Below are 21,642 nucleotides of genomic sequence, written 5' to 3'. Positions count from 1 at the left end.
ACGAAACACTCTATCTCGCGAGCTCGTCGCACTCAACGAAACACTCTATCTCGCGAGCTCGTCCCACTCAACGAAACACTCTATCTCGCGAGCTCGTCCCACTCAACGAAACACTCTATCTCGCGAGCTCGTCGCACTCAACGAAACACTCTATCTCGCGAGCTCGTCAACGAAACACTCGATCTCGCAGGCTCGTCGCACTCAACGAAACACTATATCTCGCGGGCTCGTCGCACTCAACGAAACACTCTATCTCGCGAGCTCGTCGCACTCAACGAAACACTCTATCTCGCGGGCTCGTCGCACTCAACAAAACACTCTATCTCGCGAGCTCGTCGCACTCAACGAAACACTCTATCTCGCGGGCTCGTCGCACTCAACGAAACACTCTATCTCGCGAGCTCGTCAACGAAACACTCTATCTCTCAGGCTCGTACTCAGCACTCGATCTCGCTAGCTCGTCGCTCTCAACGAAACACTCTATCTCGCGGGCTCGTCGCACTCAACGAAACACTCTATCTCGCGAGCTCGTCAACGAAACACTCTATCTCTCAGGCTCGTACTCAGCACTCGATCTCGCTAGCTCGTCGCTCTCAACGAAACACTCTATCTCGCGAGCTCGTCGCACTCAACGAAACACTCTATCTCGCGAGCTCGTCGCACTCAACGAAACACTCTATCTCGCGAGCTCGTCAACGAAACACTCTATCTCTCAGGCTCGTACTCAGCACTCGATCTCGCTAGCTCGTCCCACTCAACGAAACACTCTATCTCGCGGGCTCGTCGCACTCAACGAAACACTCTATCTCGCGGGCTCGTCGCACTCAACGAAACACTCTATCTCGCGAGCTCGTCAACGAAACACTCTATCTCTCAGGCTCGTACTCAGCACTCGATCTCGATAGCTCGTCCCACTCAACGAAACACTCTATCTCGCGGGCTCGTCGCACTCAACGAAACACTCTATCTCGCGGGCTCGTCACACTCAACGAAACACTCTATCTCGCGAGCTCGTCGAACTCAACGAAACACTCTATCTTGCGAGCTCGTCGCACTCAACGAAACACTCTATCTCGCGAGCTCGTCGCACTCAACGAAACACTCTATCTCGCGGGCTCGTCGCACTCAACGAAACACTCTATCTCGCGAGCTCGTCGCACTCAACGAAACACTCTATCTCGCGAGCTCGTCGCACTCAACGAAACACTATATCTCGCGAGCTCGTCGCACTCAACGAAACACTCTATCTCGCGAGCTCGTCGCACTCAACGAAACACTCTATCTCGCGAGCTCGTCGCACTCAACGAAACACTCTATCTCGCGAGATCGTCACACTCAACGAAACACTCTATCTCGCGAGATCGTCGCACACAACGAAACACACTATCTCGCGAGATCGTCACACTCAACGAAACACTCTATCTCGCGAGATCGTCACACTCAACGAAACACTATATCTCGCAGGCTCGTACCCATGAAACACTCTATCTCGCGAGCTCGTCGCATTCAACGAAACACTCTATCTCGCGAGCTCGTCGCACTCAACGAAACACTCTATCTCGCGAGATCGTCGCACACAACGAAACACACTATCTCGCGAGCTCGTCGCACTCAACGAAACACTATATCTCGCAGGCTCGTCGTACCCATGAAACTCTCTATCTCGCGAGCTCGTCGAACTCAACGAAACACTATATCTCGCAGGCTCGTCGTACCCATGAAACTCTCTATCTCGCGAGCTCGTCGCACTCAACGAAACACTCTATCTCGCAGGCTCGTCGTACCCATGAAACACTCTATCTCGCGAGATCGTCGTACTCAACGAAACACTCTATCTCGCAGGCTCGTCGTACCCATGAAACTCTCTATCTCGCGAGCTCGTCGCACTCAACGAAACACTCTATCTCGCAGGCTCGTCGTACCCATGAAACTCTCTATCTCGCGAGCTCGTCGCACTCAACGAAACACTCTATCTCGCAGGCTCGTCGTACCCATGACACTCTCTATCTCGCGAGCTCGTCGCACTCAACGAAACACTCTATCTCGCAGGCTCGTCGTACCCATGAAACTCTCTATCTCGCGAGCTCGTCGTACCCATGAAACACTCTATCTCGTAGGCTCGTCGTACCGATCGTTCTCAACGAAACACCCTATCTCGCAGGCTCGTACTCTATGAAACACTATCTGGCAGGCTCGTACTAAACGAAACACTCTATCTCGCGAGCTCGTACTCAACGAAACACTTTATATTTGAAACAAATAACATCTCTGACTGATACTTCAACCTATGTTCTAACCCTGCCATAATTGTGAAACGTATGACAAACACGCTGTTGGAATAGGTATTACAGTCGAACCTCGCTATGTCGACGTCGGATAAGTCGACTTTCCGGTTATGTCGACTTTTTTTCCGGTCCCGAATTTATTCCTTCTTATTCTATATAAAATAAATCTGTTTGTGTCGATTTTTTTATCTCGACTTTTTCGCTATGTCGACCTCATTTTTCAGTCCCAGTGGTCGAATTTCACACATTTCCTATTTTTTTTATGTCGAACTGTACATGGAGACGTAGGTGTGAAAATATTCATGACGGTTTGCGGCATGTCGCAAAATACCGTGCGTGTCAATATAACAAACTGTCATAATTGGGGGATACAAAAATGTAATTGGTAAGTGCGAATAATTAAAGTTGTTTGTTTATGTATTTAATTAAAGAGACATTTATTGCTCAAGCTCTTTGATATTATATAAAACATGAACATTTTATTGATTAGATATCAATCCCGAATGGGAACAGAAAGAATAACTTCAAAATGTCAAATGTTAGTTCCACTGCTCTGGTCGACCAATTCAGAGAAGGATCCGGTATAAAATCTTACAATGTACAAATGTATGCAATTGTGGTTTTATATGTGTTTTGTGTGATCCATAAACGCAAAAGAAATAAATTTGACACAAATAATTCTTCTTTTGTTTCACTTTATTTTTCAATAATAAGTCTGCTGTTTTCACGAAAATATTTAACAAGACCGTTCAATTGTGGATGTAGACATCGTACAATCCAACTCAAACGTGTCGGGATTGGTGATATTTTTTGTAATTCGGATGAGTCGAATTTTCGTTATCTCGACTTTTTTCACTAGGTCCCGAAAAAGTCGAAATAACGAGGTTCGACTGTATACCATTAGTGATACCTCTGTTCAACGCAAATTACTTTTGTCACATATTGGACCTCTATATTACAGTAGAATAGTGATTTATAACCCCGAGCACTCTTATTCTACGTTCTACATGGGTTTTTTTCTTAGCTTGCTACAATATTGTGAAGCATAACAGAAAAATGAATACCAGATTTCATGAGAATAGGCCTGAACGGTTTTGTATAGTTGTCGTTGCTATAAGGTCTGTGCGCCGATATAGACGACAACACTTGTATATAACATGATAGTTAGTACATCACCTTGTTCTTGTTTCTTCGGGAACATACCAGCTTACTTTATCATTATCATAAAACAGTTAATTTAGACCGGGTGGGATTTCCCCTGACCTACTCCAAATTTGCGGCTATTATTTTGTTTAAAATTATTCAGGACAGGCGGTATTCCGGACTCGCCCATAAGTTTCGTAAAACGTACTTCGGTCTTCAGAGCCATTGTTTTCTAAAGGCTCGCAAATTAAAGTTAGATCATTTTCAAGTGTTTTTTAAAGAAACATGTTCATTACCATCATTATTTATTATTTCCCCTTTTACTTAAAACGAACCAGAAAGGTGGTCATGTTGATTATTATTGACGTGTTTAAAGACAAATACACTTGTAAGTAAAATTATTTCCCGATGCTATTTTGATGTGAAACTATTACACATTTATATTAAGAGATCGTATACCGGGATGATCTTTCTTATCGAGTGGTACAAAGGCTATGTAAATGTTGAACACCTTAGCATAAGTACATGCATTGTATTTAGGTGCCCTCTAGCTAAAGTATAATGTGTGGTTGCCTCCTAGTAGAGGGAGGTATACAATGTGGATGCCGCTTGCAGGAATTATCCTACGAGTAAACGACGTGGGTGCCATCTAGCGGGAAATATACGTACACGGATGTCCCCTAGAGGGAAGTTTACCATGTGTATACTGCCTCCTCCCCAGGGGGGGGGGGGGGGGATATAGTTGAAGAAATGTAACAATTATTAGTTATCACAGATATTTATTTGGTTTAACAGTTACCTAAATGTTACATATCAGATTGGGCAAAATTAATAACGTATGTTTCATAGATTAAAAAATATTCTTATTTTAAATTCATTTCTAAAAGGAACAGTTTTCATAAAACAATTGAAAAAGTGATTTTTTGTAAAAAAAAAAAAAATGAAAGACAGATAAATAAATATATATATATATATATATATAAATAAATATTGACTAGATTTTTCACTGCGTGTATCAGTGTTAGTCGAAAATCGAAAGCTTTTTTATTCATAGATCATCCGCTGACGACTCCTTTAAATTCAAAAATCATTACTTAATTCACTTATAAAAGACGAAACAAACTTGAAATAATCTCATGAAGCGGTATTGTGATGTTATTTTTGTCTTTTTCACTAATATGCATCATGATCGCATTTAAGAAACTGTTCAATGGAATGTTATAAGGACGTGTTTCTGAGGGCTGGCTTGGTTTGAGATTATGATGCCAATAGTTAGACAGCACGTCCATCAACTTCCCCTCCCCCCTCACTAAACGCCGCTGTGGCGCACGATGTTGGTGGCCCTCGAGTGTCGGCGGCTAGCGGCGGTAGTTGATGCCGGAGCGACCGAACCTGAGTGACGGTAGCGACATGGATTCCTTGATCTGGCGCTCCTTGTACTGAGAGAGGTATGCCTTTACACGGTCCATCAAGTTGTCCATCTTGTGTCGCTTGGATGCTGGGGATAGTGAAAAACAAAGCGGCTACAGTCAAGTTAGTGTCCATATAAGTAAATGTCAATATAAATACCAATTGAAGGAGAAAAAGTTGTCAGATTATGACCCCAACCCTAACCATAACCCTTAAGAAAATAGGAAATAGGTAATATTAGAGACGGGGTGGTTACCATAAGACTCTATGTAACAATCTGGCGTTTTGATTGAGGAGAAAAGAATGGTTGAATAAGTGTGGTTACCTTTATGTCTGGCGATTTGGTCCTCGGCCATGTCAACATCCCCCAGCACGGCTTCCGGTGACTGCATCTGTTCCCGAAGGATCTCACGAAACCGCAGCTTCTTCAGCAGCAACTTCCGTAGATCTGAAAAGCACACGATAATACAGGCTACCGGGTTTTAAATGCTGAGTATTGGGAACGGTTATTAGAGGATACCGGGTATGGTAAATAGAGGCTACCGGTTACGGAACATACTGGCCACCGGACACGGTAAATAAAGACTGACGGATACGGAATAAACAGGCTACCGGGAACTCTAATAAAGGCTACTCGGCACGGGAATCACAGGGTACTGGGTACGGTAAATAAAGGCTACCGGGTACAGTAATTATGGGAACAATAAATACACGCTACCGGGCACTGTAAATACACATGCATAGGTTACCGGGCACGGTAACTAAGGTTACTGTGTTTAATATGCCATTTGGTGAACTCATCAACATTATTCCTTTATCACCTTATGACATGTGTACCCAAATACGGAATTAGAAATATCTGCTGTCGCTGGAAATCATGATTTCAGCTGATGTGTGGGCGGTCAAAGTGACCAATGCCAGTCTGAGAGGCAATGCCATACACAGCTTCACCGCGATAATTGTATTGTTAAATTGATACTGCTAATGCATTGATGGTGAACATAGCTGTTTATGATCAAACACCTGTTGTCCAAGAATCTGGCCCCAATTTCTCGAAACATCTTAAAGGCCTAAATTAAGGAATGTGTGGCATAATAATTCCCTGCTGTGCATCTTCTGCTAATTGCACTGGTGTCACAACAGGGGCCATTTTCCTGTGTGTTCGTTTATTGGCTCAGGGCCATTTAGGGTCCATTTCTATGATAAAACCTCCCAAACTGCACAGCAGGATACTCAGGGACTTAAGAAGTTTCGAAAAATTGGGCTCTGGGTATCAATTATTAATATTAGTACGATATAATTTCTGTAATATAAGTTGTAAATAAAGAACCCTTGATAGTTGCAAAACGAAGGCCGAAACTTACGTGCAGTGTCCTCCGTGTCGAGGTCCACGTCACGGAACTGTGGCGGTAGGTCTGTGTCGTCATCGAGCGGCACGTACATCGCCAGTGATGACGTCACGTAAAACAACACTATCGTTGCTATGACAACCAGCGTTCCATGATCCATGTTGGAGTTGCACGAAGTACGTAGAGTAAAGAAGGACGACTTGTTTCTGCAATTAAATGGCATGTGTCAATTAAAAAGTGTTGTTGCATTAGTTTCGCCGTTTAACTACAAGATTATTTCACCCTGGTCCTTGTCAGTCATGGTGATGGATGCATGTCGGGGAACAATGATCGGCCGTCGGGAACAAGAGCCGCCACCGGAAGCCGCTGTTAGGCCGCGATCCCCGCGCCACACCGACCATTGACATCGATTGTACACACAATATCATCCCGGCCTCACAGCGGGCCGCACGAGCTGCGCTAATTGAGATCATAATTAAACTAACTGGTTTACGCGATAGGATTTCAATTGGAATATAGCTTTTTCCTTTCATTCAGATTTCCAGGTAGTTCGAAATGTCATGTACCACTTAGTGTCCCGTTATCTGAAGATCATCGATGAGTCTAAACAATGTGGTCTCTTGTAACTTGATTGTTTAACGTTTGCTCCATCAAATATACGGAATGAATTCCTTGTATCTATGCTGTTCCAATCAGGCCACTACTTTTACCATAGTTCACAAAAATCATTTACAATAATTGAAAAAAGTTCATTTCTAAATGAAAAAATCAACAATCAGTAATTAAAGATTTGTTAATGTTATTTATAACAATATTTGTACGCTATTAATTTGCTTTATTAATAATTGATCTGAGTGCTTATTTGAATGCAGTTCTCAACCCAAAGATGCTTAAATACTATACGTATTTGAAATGAAAACGACAAATTAAAAGCATGAAACAATATTTGTTTTCTTTTATTGATTTCTCTGTTAAGGTACATAATGACAGTCTTATTTAAAGATGAAATGGTCAATATTACGAGCAACGCACAAAGCACATGACCGATACATGACGATGTATACACAAACTTGTCTTTCCTGGAAACCAATTCAAGTTATCCGAGTAATCGAGTACCCGAGTACTCGATCGGAAGATTGTCCGAGTACCCGAGTACCAATTTTACTACTCAAATATAGCAAGTTAAAGAAAAGCTGAAACACTAACCGAAACTATAAGCAAATGAATGTGGATTTGGAATCGCTTTTTCTTGGCTATAATAAGAAGTACTATGAGAAGTGGTAAGTGGTATTAGCGTTCCGTGCTAGTGGCGGGTCCGGGATTATCTAAAGTCTTCATAATGCGGCTGACGGCTATCGTGAGCATTAGCTGATTGCTGGCCAGGCAGTCTCATTTCCGACTGGGGCTCCCGTGTCCTGTCATGTCTATCACACGGTATTATCCGGCATGCTGCGGACTGCAAGCCTCTCGTCTTACAATCGAAGGGATTTTACTGCAGTGCACTTTTGATGCGCATATGCGGTACGATCTCGTCATTTCCATGCTTATGCGACGACAAGTCCTGGTGTATGGATCCCATTCTGTAGGTTGACTTTGCATGTTTCTTTCCTTCTATGGCGGATTTGCAGAATGTCTTATGTTGGTTCCACCAGTAGTTATATCGCCTGAGTGGTGTAATTAAAATATGTGCGACTTGTACCAACTCTGCAGTACTGCGAACGCTTTCGTTTTAGCCATAAAGGCATTTCCTGTTTCCCGGATTCAAAAAGAGTTTGTTTTATGTAAATTAACAAACACGTAGGTCCAATTTCAGTCATCTCTAGCACTGATCACAAAGTTACCAAGGCAAATTAAGATTAATTAGAATAACATTTAAACTTTTAATATTGTTTTTTTTTCTTTCTTGTTTGAATCGCTAAATGGCGATCCTTTTATTTTCTAAGGGAACATACTAATAACATGTATGTACATGACAAATAATGAACAAGAAAATCATGACATACAACTATTTCATCGTAAATCATAAGATTACTTTTAATCCTTTTTTTCTCATAAGCTTGAATAATAGAAAATAATATATGAATAAAATGATATCATAGCCGTGTAAACTTGGTAAAAAGTGTCCATTTTCTTACCCTCGAGATCTACGTTACCCCACAAAGACCCGCGTTTAAACGGTGATTTATGATTTGAAAATTCAAATTGAAGTTTGTGGTTATTTCATTACGGTCAATTTAATTCTATGGATTTTAAATGCGTCACTGTAAATGTATATTATATATGAACTGAAAAGTGGTATTTAACGAGTACTAAATCACATGTCCATCAGCTATCATATATGAATAACAATATTCGTTTACAATATACTTTTCCTCTACCATACTCGGAACATGTAATTTAAGGACTTATATTACTAGTTATAGGGTTTAATGCAGTTTGATGTGGACAAAAAGCATTCAAAGAGTTAATACTGAAAAATAATAATATATTATGTATGATAAAATCAAATTAATATATATCAATATTTGTTTTGTATTATCTGTGGTGGCGTATTGCTGTCGGGTTACCTGTTAACGATCGCGAATTGTTTCGAGTCACCACTTAATTATTGTGATAATCATCAAACTATTTAATATTCGCGAAACCTTTTCTGTAAGATTAATATAATAACACCTAAAGCATGCTTGAAAGTGCCCAGAACTGCCACCTGTTGCCTTTTTTAGCTGTACAACACTAACAGGTTAACTAGTTATGGTTTGCGAAATTCCTCTTAATAAATAACATAATATCTGGTTACCTTGATAAGATTCGTGTTATCACTTATCTATAAAATAGTATTACATGTAATGCATTTTTAGGATACTAGCAATAACTGACTAGTTCGTTATGGTTGGCGAATTCCACTTATTAAGTAGCTTGATAACTGGTAAACAATATAAGATTTGTGTTACCATAATATTAACTAATAGTTATCGCGAAAAGTAAGTAGTTAACAGGAATCAATTCGCAAACGTTAACTTTTTAATATCTTACGACAGTAACATGCCACCATAATTATCATATGTATATAACGGTGAAACATAAAAAAGTAAAACCGTCGCAAAAATATAATTTTGATGTCTAAGTAACAAAATATTCTATTTACTATATTTGAAACATCTAGTCGAAGGATAGTAGCTAATTGTGAACATTTATAGGTCTTAATTTCTATAAACAAGATCACTATCGGCTGAAAGAGTCGGGTAACAACGAGAACCTATTTGATACTCGCTACGGGGAAGAATATTCAATGATCCTGAGTGTCGGTATATACGCAATTAAATCACAAAATCATATTTGTGAAAATTGTTGACAGTAATACAAAGTTTTTATGAGGCCATATTACAAAATAATATAAAGAGTATACTTAACTGCGCACTTTGTAATTTTCATATCTCTTGAGAATAAAAACAGCTAATGCTTAAAGTGTAGTTCTATTATTTATAAATATATTTTTTTTTTTTTTTTTTCCATATTTTGATTGCAGAATATACCTTAAGCGTTACACGTTCGACCATTGGAATAAAATAGTAAAAAAACCAGTTAGATTTAAGGAACACGTACAATTTTAACTGAAGATACATCTGGCAGAACACTTCAAATTTTTCGTCTGAAGTAAGTCCGAAAGCTACTTTTTATAAGTGCTTTAATAAATATGGTGTTACACATTGAAGGATTAAACAAATACCAAAACGCACGTGCATTGAAAGGAAAGTATGACGTATGTTTAAAGTGATACCTTTCAGACAATTTAAAAAAATAAAATGCAATAGTGCATACTGATTATCGAAAAGGAACTGCAAGTAAATTTCCGAAACACATTGTATTTGATGTTTAACAAATGCATTAAATTTACGTTTTATAGCTTCAGCTTAATGTAAGTCAGTAAATTTGCATGAATACAAATGGCGTATTAATATCTCAAATCGATTCAAATCAATGTTGAGTTTTCAATAATGAAATTTACCATATCTGCAACATATTTGAAAAAGCATTGTAAAGGATTCGATAATGCCCAAATTATTAATGGTCGCAGAAAACAATTTTACCAAGCATGCATGTTACAAGGAACTGCATCTATTAAGAATGATGCAAGAACAATAATAAATAAACAAATAGTAAATTACCATATTTGTTTATTTAAACAAGAACATTTTTTACTTACGTTTTGGCGTAAATTAAAGGTACTGTTTCTGTTTCGGTATGAGATCCTTTTCCGTAAACCTTTTTAAAGTAATGTTTCTTCAAATCGAAAACTTCTAAAGTAAGTGTTTGTTTTCTCGAATGTTACTTTGCGACATCTGCAGAGTTCGGGTACCTTATAAAGGAAATCTTGAACCGGAACCAGCCTACATACACAGTGTCACGTGACGAATGTGGCTCAGTGACGTCACGCGTAATTGGGAATCTCCCGGACATTATCCATTATGTGTATTAACGTCAGGAAACGAAGGGATTATCATGTCGTTTTCATTTTCAACAATGCAAATACGAATGTCAACGAGGGTTGTTCAATAACTTTCATAACATGAAGAAATGGCAAGTTCACTTGCGCAATTACAGTTGTGCTAAGCTCATGGCCAGGAATATACGACGGATCGCGAGACTTTGTCGCAAACGGAAGACGTTAAAAACAATGGAGGCAGTTATGTTGTATTCGAAGCGTAACCAGGGAAATTTATTCCTGCAGAAACACAAACAAAATATTTCAAATACATATTTATATTAGTACGATGAATTTCAAATTGTATGAATATTATGCCAAAGTATACCTTACGTAACGTTTTTACAGATGTATCTGACGTCATAGCTAAATTTTAAGGTGCGAAGGTGTAATAAAGCTTACATTATCACAAAACCCATCCTGATTTTGCGTTTGTAAAATGTTCTTGATAGTAATCTTATATTGATTACTAGATTTCAAAATAAGGGGTACATGATAGTATTGTCTAATGATTTGTTATGGTACAGTGTCAGGTGTTGGGGTACAGAAATTGCGTGATGACAAACCATTACCGAACACACGGATGTTGGTTATTTCGGTCACACTTACTGTGACTGCATTGTCTTTCGACCTATATACACCAAAAAACCGGCGCAATGATTTTCGGTAAATTCAGTACAGTCCCTCGACCGAAAAAGGTCGCTCATGTTCAAAGTTCGCTGGCTGAACGACCTGCGAACGAAGGGGTCGCGGGAATGTTTCACATGGTCGTAAACAGTCTTCTAACCAGCGATTGGATTGTTTGTATCCTGTACATGTCGGGATTGGTCGTATTCGAATTTTGTAGTACGATCAAAATGTCGGACTTGTCCAATGATCTCGGTACTCGACTCTTGTAGTACGATCAAAATGTCAAATGATCTCGGTACTCGACTCTTGTAGTACGATCAAAATGTCAAATGATCTCGGTACTCGACTCTTGTAGTACGATCAAAATGTCAAATGATCTCGGTACTCGACTCTTGTAGTACGACCAAAATGTCAAATGATCTCGGTACTCGACTCTTGTAGTACGATCAAAATGTCAAATGATCTCGGTACTCGACTCTTGTAGTACGACCAAAATGTCAAATGATCTCGGTACTCGACTCTTGTAGTACGACCAAAATGTCAAATGATCTCGGTACTCGACTTTTGTAGTACGACCAAAATGTCAAATGATCTCGGTACTCGACTCTTATAGTACGACCAAAATGTCAAATGATCTCGGTACTCGACTCTTGTATACGACCAAAATGTCAAATGATCTCGGTACTCGACTCTTGTAGTACGATCAAAATGTCAAATGATCTCGGTACTCGACTCTTGTAGTACGACCAAAATGTCAAATGATCTCGGTACTCGACTCTTGTAGTACGACCAAAATGTCAAATGATCTCGGTACTCGACTCTTGTAGTACGACCAAAATGTCAAATGATCTCGGTACTCGACTCTTGTAGTACGACCAAAATGTCAAATGATCTCGGTACTCGACTCTTGTAGTACGACCAAAATGTCAAATGATCTCGGTACTCGACTCTTGTAGTACGACCAAAATGTCAAATGATCTCGGTACTCGACTCTTGTAGTACGACCAAAATGTCAAATGATCTCGGTACTCGACTCTTGTAGTACGACCAAAATGTCAAATGATCTCGGTACTCGACTCTTGTAGTACGACCAAAATGTCAAATGATCTCGGTACTCGACTCTTATAGTACGACCAAAATGTCAAATGATCTCGGTACTCGACTCTTGTATACGACCAAAATGTCAAATGATCTCGGTACTCGACTCTTGTAGTACGACCAAAATGTCAAATGATCTCGGTACTCGACTCTTGTAGTACGATCAAAATGTCAAATGATCTCGGTACTCGACTCTTGTAGTACGACCAAAATGTCAAATGATCTCGGTACTCGACTTTTGTAGTACGATCAAAATGTCGCACTTGTCCAATGATCTCGGTACTCGACTTTTGTAGTACGACCAAAATGTCAAATGATCTCGGTACTCGACTCTTGTATACGACCAAAATGTCAAATGATCTCGGTACTCGACTCTTGTAGTACGACCAAAATGTCAAATGATCTCGGTACTCGACTCTTGTAGTACGATCAAAATGTCAAATGATCTCGGTACTCGACTCTTGTAGTACGACCAAAATGTCAAATGATCTCGGTACTCGACTCTTGTAGTACGATCAAAATGTCAAATGATCTCGGTACTCGACTCTTGTAGTACGATCAAAATGTCGCACTTGTCCAATGATCTCGGTACTCGACTCTTGTAGTACGATCAAATTGTCAAATGATCTCGGTTTCGGCTGTTGTAGTACGATCAAATTGTCAAATGATCTCGGTATTCGGCTGTTGGAGTACGATCAGAATGTCGCACTTCTCCAAAAATAATCGCATCGGCCCTTGTCGTACAATTATAAAAAAAATAATATTTTGTAAGCCTAGGATTAACTGGATAGCACTTTTACAGATGAAACATGGTTAACTGCTTATAAGATAAGATCACAGTGTTTTTTTCATATTTACGTTCGGAAAATGATGTCTTATCATTACTAACGCTTTAAGAAAAATGAAATTTTCTGTAGTTTTCCAAACAAGTGAGATTGTGAGTTTCATTTTTTAACTGAATAGAAGGCACAATTATTTTTTTTAAAAAGTCAAAACTTTCCATCTGTGAGAGTACAGCTTTTTTAGCTAAATAAGTTCATTAGTTTTGTGATCTTCAAGTTTAAATTCGCCCCTGTTGCTTACAATTTTATATTTAAACGGATTCATTATTTAATTCAGCTATGCATCATTGTGTTACTAAATCATTTTTTACACGTTCATATGTTGTTGTTTTTATTATTTACGTAGGATGAAGTATAGGTATAGGGTACTGGGTACCATAAATGTAATGTACTGGAAACCATCAAAGTAATTTACTGGGAACCAACAAATGTACTGTACTGAGAACCAGTAACGGTTATGTAATGGGCACAAGAAATGCTATGTGCTGGGAATGAGTAAATGTAACGTACTGGACACCATCAAATGTAATCTACTTTTGGTCATTTAAAGCGTCAGCCATTTATGACCAAATATAGCTTGTCTTGGGTCGCCTTGTGGTTATGATTATTACTTTCATGGTCAGCATTTACGTGCATTATGGCTTGGCGACTTTTGGGTCGACCCTCCCCTAAACAAGCCCGCGATATTGATGATGAGATGACGGGATAATTGGCGAATGTACGAGCATGAGCGCGAGGCAGGCGTCGTGTTTCAATGGCAACACTGACAATAGCGGCCCTGTCCTCTCTTGTCTCGTCAATATTGCCTGTTAGTCTTCATTCTCGCCATCGTATTGAAGCTGGCTCTAAATGGCTAGCTGCAAATTGTTCATAAAGAATGTGTTTAAACACTGTATGTATATAATGCTTTCTATTTAGTAACTGTGATAATACAATTATGAAATAAAAATTGTGCAAATCATACCGACAGTATCCTGTTAGTTATTCAGGCCATATATTTAACCAATATGGTAATTCAGTGGTCTAATGATACCCATTCTAATTTAAGTCAATTTTAAGGTTATAATTTACATTGACGCGGTATTGCTTTTATCCTAATAGTGTATGTCAGTGATATATACATTATTAAATGAATCATCGCTAATGAACCGATTCATAACGATTGACTTTATATCCGTGTTTTCTGCGACAGCGTTATAACGACAATTCTGCTATAGCATTCGTAAAAACTAATTAAAGCCTTATAAAGGTGACTTGACTTTGATTAATTTCATCTTGGAGAAAGAAGGCGGGATTTTTTTTAATTAGAAAGTACGTTTTTGCTTTCGGGTGATGGGCGATGCTTATGGAACTTATTTACATTATTTAACTGTAAATCAGTAACTCAATTTCTACAATCGAGTACGTTAGCTGTAAAAAATCATCTTAAAATATGAGTCAAATGGTTTGTTTTGTTTTCCTTTGCGATATACAGTTTCTGATTGGTCGCTGGGAATGGCTGAATGTGTCAAGTTACACAGTTTCTGATTGGTCACTGGGATGGCTGAATGTGTCGAGTTACACAGTTTCTGATTGGTCGCTGGGAATGGCTGAATGTGTCAAGATACAATTGCAACATATTTTCGTCGAAATAATAAAAGTAATTTTGATAAACGAGTTTATTATACCGATCATAAACCGCAAACCTTTTTTGGTATTAAAAGTATACCCTTCCCTATTAAGAATCCCAGAAGCAGAAGCGTAATTATGCTGTGTCATTTGTAAAATTTGGAAAGTCATAATTCGTATCAAATAAATAGTTAAAACTTAGTTAAAAATTCTTGCATGGTAATGTTATGTTAACCCTTTGCATGCTGGGTAAGTTGTCGTCTGCTCAAAAATGTTGTCTGGTTTATTCTAAATATCTTTCAATTTACTTAAAACTTTGGGGATATATTGACTGAGTGGCAAACAGCTTGGAACCTGACCAGGCGCCGAGTTACTCGGTGTCTGGTCTGGTTCCAAGCTGTTTGCAAAGTCTTTAAAATCGCCATCAGCAGCCTAAGGGTTAGGTATACATTGAAGGTGACGGTATATGTACATGGTAAGGATTGTTAGCGTCCATGCTATGGCTATTCTGTGAGTGTACGGTTATACTAAGTATACATTGAAGGTGATGGTATGCGAATACGATTGTTAGGAGTGTGTGCGTACATGGTAAGGATTTTATGCGTGCATAAAAAGCTTATGGTGTGTATGCATAGTACTTAAAGGCCTAGTTTAAAGAATGATTGGCATGACAATCCCATGTTGTGCATCTCCTGCTAATTGTTATGTTGTCACAATAGGGGCCAATTTCCCGTGTATTTGTTTGCCATTTTTTTAGGGTCAATTTCTTTAATAAAAACCTTCAAAACTGCACAGCAGGATACTTAGATCAGAGATCTGATAATACTGTTGAATATAAAAGTACTCACAGCGGTTGTCATTTGCAATAACACCCCCTTAAACACCCCCATTCTACCAATCTCCCAACATGAGCAGCCGTAGACGCCAGAACAAGTGCCAAGCATGACACGATTATGTATTCATGTCGATGATTGTAGATTCAAGGCATTCAAAAATTAAGTTATAAAAACCGCGTTGTATTTTGTTTAAACTACCATGCATTATTAGACAAATTAAGTGTAACATGAAATCTATAAACTAGATTATAGACAGGTTTGACGTGCTGTCAAGATGACAATGTGCGGTAAATGACATCAACAATGGTACCATCCGGGTGTTCACGGTTGATTTACCCGCACTATGCCCCCATCCTCCCACATTGCAACCAATCAGACAGCTCGTTCATGCATTCTGACTCGCATTTGTACCCGGATTGACAGCAAGTCAGCCCGCTAAAAGCAATTAAAGTATTGGGTTACGATGTTTTATGATGTTTTTTTTGTACCTCACTGAATATATATAATCAAATATATTAGTGTGAGGTTACTTGGTCGCTCTGATGACGATATTGACAATTAGTACAAAAGAGATTTGTCATTTATAGTATGGAGGTCAATTTAAACCTACACAATATATTTTTGAAACTCAAAACCATTTTATTCAGATACATGTTGTATGTGCTTTCGTGCGCATCGAATCATTTATAAATCATAACTTGCGCGTACAGAGACATGATTAATGCACATTGCATATATGGAAAAGCAAGCCATTCCAATTGTTAACCTTGCTGATTTTTTGAAAAAACAGACTTTTGGTGTTGCTGGAAGGTTCGAGGCCTACCTATAGGACAGAGATAAGCCTCACTTGGATGGTCGTGTTTGGTTGGCCATCACTGCAAGAGAAGGCTCAAGGCTTACCTATAGGACAGAGAGGGACATTATTTGGACGGTCGTATTTGGTTGGCAATCACAGCAAGAGAAGGCTCGAGGCTTACCTATAGGACAGAGAGAGACCTCATTTGGACGGTTGTATTTGGTTGGCCATCACTGCAAGAGAAGGCTCGAAGCTTACCTTTAGGACAGAGAGAGACCTCATTTGGACGGTTGTATTTGGTTGGCCATCACTGCAAGAGAAGGCTCGAAGCTTACCTTTAGGACAGAGAGAGAGACCTCATTTGGACGGTCGTATTTGGTTGACCATCACAGCAAGAGAAGGCTCGAGGCTTACCTATAGGACAGAGAGAGATACCTCATTTGGATGGTCGTATTTGGTTGGCCATCACAGCAAGAGAATGTTCGAGGCTTACCTTTAGGACAGAGAGAGACCTCATTTGGATGGTCGTATTTGGTGGGCCATCACAGTAAGAGAAGGAGAGCAGGCTCAAGGCTTACCTATAGGACAGAGAGGGACCTCATTTGGATGGTCATATTTGTTTGGCCATCACAGCAAGAGAAGGCTCGAGGCTTACCTATAGGACAGAAAGGGACTTCATTTGGTTGGTCATATTTGGTTGGCCATCACAGCAAGAGAAGGCTCGAGGCTTACCTATAGGACAGAGAGGGACCTCATTTGGATGGTCGTGTTTGGTTGGCCATCACTGCAAGAGAAGGCTCGAGGCTTACCTATAGGACAGAGAGGGACCTCATTTGGATGGTCGTATTTGGTTGGCCATCAGAGCAAGAGAAGGCTCGAGGCTTACCTATAGGACAGAGAGGGACCTCATTTGGATGGTCATATTTGGTTGGCTATCACTGCAAGAGAAGGCTCGAGGCTTACCTATAGGACAGAGAGAGATACCTCATTTGGATGGTCGTATTTGGTTGGCCATCACAGCAAGAGAATGTTCGAGGCTTACCTTTAGGACAGAGAGAGACCTCATTTGGATGGTCGTATTTGGTGGGCCATCACAGTAAGAGAAGGAGAGCAGGCTCAAGGCTTACCTATAGGACAGAGAGGGACCTCATTTGGATGGTCATATTTGTTTGGCCATCACAGCAAGAGAAGGCTCGAGGCTTACCTATAGGACAGAAAGGGACTTCATTTGGTTGGTCATATTTGGTTGGCCATCACAGCAAGAGAAGGCTCGAGGCTTACCTATAGGACAGAGAGGGACCTCATTTGGATGGTCGTGTTTGGTTGGCCATCACTGCAAGAGAAGGCTCGAGGCTTACCTATAGGACAGAGAGGGACCTCATTTGGATGGTCGTATTTGGTTGGCCATCAGAGCAAGAGAAGGCTCGAGGCTTACCTATAGGACAGAGAGGGACCTCATTTGGATGGTCATATTTGGTTGGCTATCACTGCAAGAGAAGGCTCGAGGCTTACCTATAGGACAGAGAGGGACCTCATTTGGATGGTCGTATTTGGTTGGCCATCACAGCAAGAGAAGGTTCGAGGCTTACCTTTAGGACAGAGAGAGACCTCATTTGGATGGTCGTATTTGGTTGGCCATCACAGTAAGAGAAGGAGAGAAGGCTCAAGGCTTACCTATAGGACAGAGAGGGACCTCATTTGGATGGTCATATTTGTTTGGCCATCACAGCAAGAGAAGGCTCGAGGCTTACCTATAGGACAGAAAGGGACTTCATTTGGTTGGTCATATTTGGTTGGCCATCACAGCAAGAGAAGGCTCGAGGCTTACCTATAGGACAGAAAGGAATCTCATTTGGATGGTCGTATTTGGTTGGCCATCACAGCAAGAGAAGGCTCGAGGCTTACCTATAGGACAGAGAGGGACCTCATTTGGATGGTCATATTTGGTTGGCCATCACAGCAAGAGAAGGCTCGAGGCTTAGCTATAGGACAGAGAGGGACCTCATTTGGATGGTCATATTTGGTTGGCCATCACAGCAAGAGAAGGCTCGAGACTTACGTAGTTCTTACTATTTCTATGGAAATATCCAGCAAAAAACACGAGCTTAACAAATCTTCAAGGGCCTGATTTTATTACAAATCCTTTATTGTACCATCCAAGCTCATATCACATCAACTGAAGCAGAACGTTGTATTCGAGGACAATAGACATTGTGCAACCAAACTCTTGTTTCCGGCAAGATGGATTTTCATTAAATTGAATCAGAAAATCAACTTTCAAATTCTTTCGTAGAAAACTATCCCAGTACATAGTTAACAATTTGAACAGGTAGAAGGGATTCTCTTTCAAATAATTTCAAAAACCCATAAGTTCATGACGATGTTATTCTTGCAAGCACGTGGGCAGAGTGTGTCGTTATGCAAGCCCCCCCCCCCCCCCCCCCCAACACACACACTCCCCCCCCCACACACACACACTGTCAATTACAAATAAAGCAAATGTTATCCCATATTTATAAACAGTCATGGGGAGGTGTACTGTTACCTCATAATTAAACCACAGCAATGATAGTTTTAGTTCTATTAATCTTTAATATTTTTAAATGGTGGCGACTGGTCTCTTTATTTCCCCTTTTTGCCCAACGACCACCATGTTCAAGGGTCCATAACTATGTCAATCTCAATACATTTCGGACTTTACTTGGAGAGTTACTTTTACACATATACCGAAGTTTTATATCATTTAAAAGCCAAATTGCATAGCACCTGCATGCCATTCCAGGATTTAGCTAATTTGATCCAGATTTTCCAGACTAAAAAAATATTATCACCCTACGACATCATCAAATCAACAAATGTGCCTTAACAATCACGGTACCTGTAAATCGGAAGTCCAAAGTAGTCCCACAAATTAAGTCGTAATCGTAATTGAAATGGGTCTGGAGGTGTGTGGGGGGGGGGGGGCATTAGCGGTGTGGCATAACCACACACCATGCCACTGTGCTTACACGCACCAAGCGGCAACTGCAATGCAGACACTCATTTGAAAATATTGTTTCTGCAAATCAAACTTAAATATAATAGCGTGACTGGTAGAGTGATGAGTGTAACTGAAAATACTTTCATCAAGAAATGTTGGAAATAAAATAATTAGAAAAGAAAAGTAGGGCTACCAATCTAGACGCGAACCACTTAGGGTTCACCGAGTAAGCTACTTTCTCCTAGAGTACAGACACCGGACAACATTATAGGCAAACTACAAAGTCCGCACGTCTTTGCATTCAATAAAATTAGATGATTGTCTTACAAACAAGTTAGCAGAGCGACGTTGGTCCAGTATTCCAGTAATGTTCATAACAGATAGAAACTTACGTGAAATAATATATTGACTGGCTCATTATGTTGGCCCGGCTATGGCCTATTACCGGCAAGTACGTATAATCGTATATTCCCACAGAGCCATTATGCTGGCCCGAGAGTGGTTCATTACCGGCAAGTACGTATAATCGTGTAGTCCTATTTAGCCGTTATGCTGGCCCGGCAATGGCCCATTATTGGCAAGTACGTGTAATCGTGTATACCCATTTAGCCATTATGCTGGCCCGGCAATGGCCCATTACTGGCAAGTACGTGTAATCGTGTATACCCATTTAGCCATTATGCTGGCCCGGCAACGCTCCATTACTGGCAAGTACGTGTAATCGTGTGTTACAATTTAGCCATTATGCTGGCCCGGCGATGGCTCATTACTGGCAAGTACATGAAATCGTGTATACCCATTTAGCCATTATGCTGGCCCGGAAATCGCCCATTACTGGCAAGTACGTGTAATCGTGTATACCCATTTAGCCATTATGCTGGCCCGGCAAAGGTCCATTATTGGCAAGTACGTGTAATCGTGTATACTCATAGAGCCATTATGCTGGCCCGGCAATGGTCCATTATTGGCAAGTACGTGTAATCGTGTATACCCATAGAGCCATTATGCTGGCCCGGCAATGGTCCACTACTGGCAAGTACGTGTAATCGTGTATTCCCACAGAGCCATTACGCTGGCCCTGAAATGGTCCACTACTGGCAAGTACGTGTAATCGTGTATTCCCACAGAGCCATTACGCTGGCCCTGAAATGGTCCACTACTGGCAAGTACGTGTAATCGTGTATTCCCACAGAGCCATTACGCTGGCCCTGAAATGCTCCACTACTGGCAAGTACGTGTAATCGTGTATTCCCACAGAGTCATTACGCTGGCCCTGAAATGGTCCACTACTGGCAACTACGTGTAATCGTGTATTCCCACAGAGCCATTACGCTGGCCCTGAAATGGTCCACTACTGGCAAGTACGTGTAATCGTGTATTCCCACAGAGCCATTTCGCTGGCCCTGCAATGGTCCACTACTGGCAACTACGTGTAATCGTGTATTCCCACAGAGTCATTACGCTGGCCCTGCAATGGTCCACTACTGGCAAGTGCGTGTAATCGTGTATTCCCACAGAGTCATTACGCTGGCCCTGCAATGGTCCACTACTGGCAAGTGCGTGTAATCGTGTATTCCCACAGAGTCATTACGCTGGCCCTGAAATGGTCCACTACTGGCAAGTACGTGTAATCGTTTATTCCCACAGAGCCATTACGCTGGCCCTGCAATGGTCCACTACTGGCAAGTACGTGTAATCGTGTATTCCCACAGAGCCATTACGCTGGCCCTGCAATGGTCCACTACTGGCAAGTACGTGTAATCGTGTATACCCACAGAGCCATTACGCTGGCCCTGAAATGGTCCACTACTGGCAAGTACGTGTAATCGTGTATTCCCACAGAGCCATTACGCTGGCCCTGAAATGGTCCACTACTGGCAAGTACGTGTAATCGTGTATTCCCACAGAGCCATTACGCTGGCCCTGAAATGGTCCACTACTGGCAAGTACGTGTAATCGTGTATACCCACAGAGCCATTACGCTGGCCCTGCAATGGTCCACTACTGGCAAGTACGTGTAATCGTGTATACCCACAGAGCCATTACGCTGGCCCTGCAATGGTCCACTACTGGCAAGTACGTGTAATCGTGTATTCCCACAGAGCCATTACGCTGGCCCTGAAATGGTCCACTACTGGCAAGTACGTGTAATCGTGTATTCCCACAGAGCCATTACGCTGGC

At 40.8% G+C, this 21,642-nt stretch overlaps 1 protein-coding gene across 1 annotated transcript; it reads right to left on the bottom strand.

Annotated features, from left to right (window-relative positions):
* Positions 1-4,199: 4,199 nt before the first annotated feature.
* LOC128224471 (uncharacterized) lies at positions 4,200-10,656 on the bottom strand. Its single transcript, XM_052934315.1, has 4 exons — positions 10,392-10,656; positions 6,203-6,393; positions 5,164-5,286; positions 4,200-4,926 (listed from the first exon to the last, which is right to left on the bottom strand). The coding sequence occupies exons 2-4, from the start codon at positions 6,345-6,347 to the stop codon at positions 4,787-4,789; spliced, it is 408 nt and encodes a 135-aa protein (XP_052790275.1). The 5' UTR covers positions 6,348-6,393; positions 10,392-10,656; the 3' UTR covers positions 4,200-4,786.
* Positions 10,657-21,642: the final 10,986 nt, after the last annotated feature.

Source organism: Mya arenaria, chromosome 17 (genome assembly GCF_026914265.1).
Source record: "Mya arenaria isolate MELC-2E11 chromosome 17, ASM2691426v1".
Taxonomy (NCBI): Eukaryota; Metazoa; Mollusca; class Bivalvia; order Myida; family Myidae; genus Mya; species Mya arenaria.
This window is presented reverse-complemented; position numbering and strand designations above follow the sequence as displayed.

Coding starts and splice junctions, on each gene's coding strand:
- LOC128224471 (XM_052934315.1), bottom strand. CDS start 6,347: ATGGATCATGGAACGCTGGTTGTCATAGCAACGATAGTGTTGTTTTAC. Junction 5,287..6,202: donor CGACACGGAGGACACTGCAC/GTAAGTTTCGGC, acceptor TGTGCTTTTCAG/ATCTACGGAAGTTGCTGCTG. Junction 4,927..5,163: donor CCAAATCGCCAGACATAAAG/GTAACCACACTT, acceptor CACTATCCCCAG/CATCCAAGCGACACAAGATG.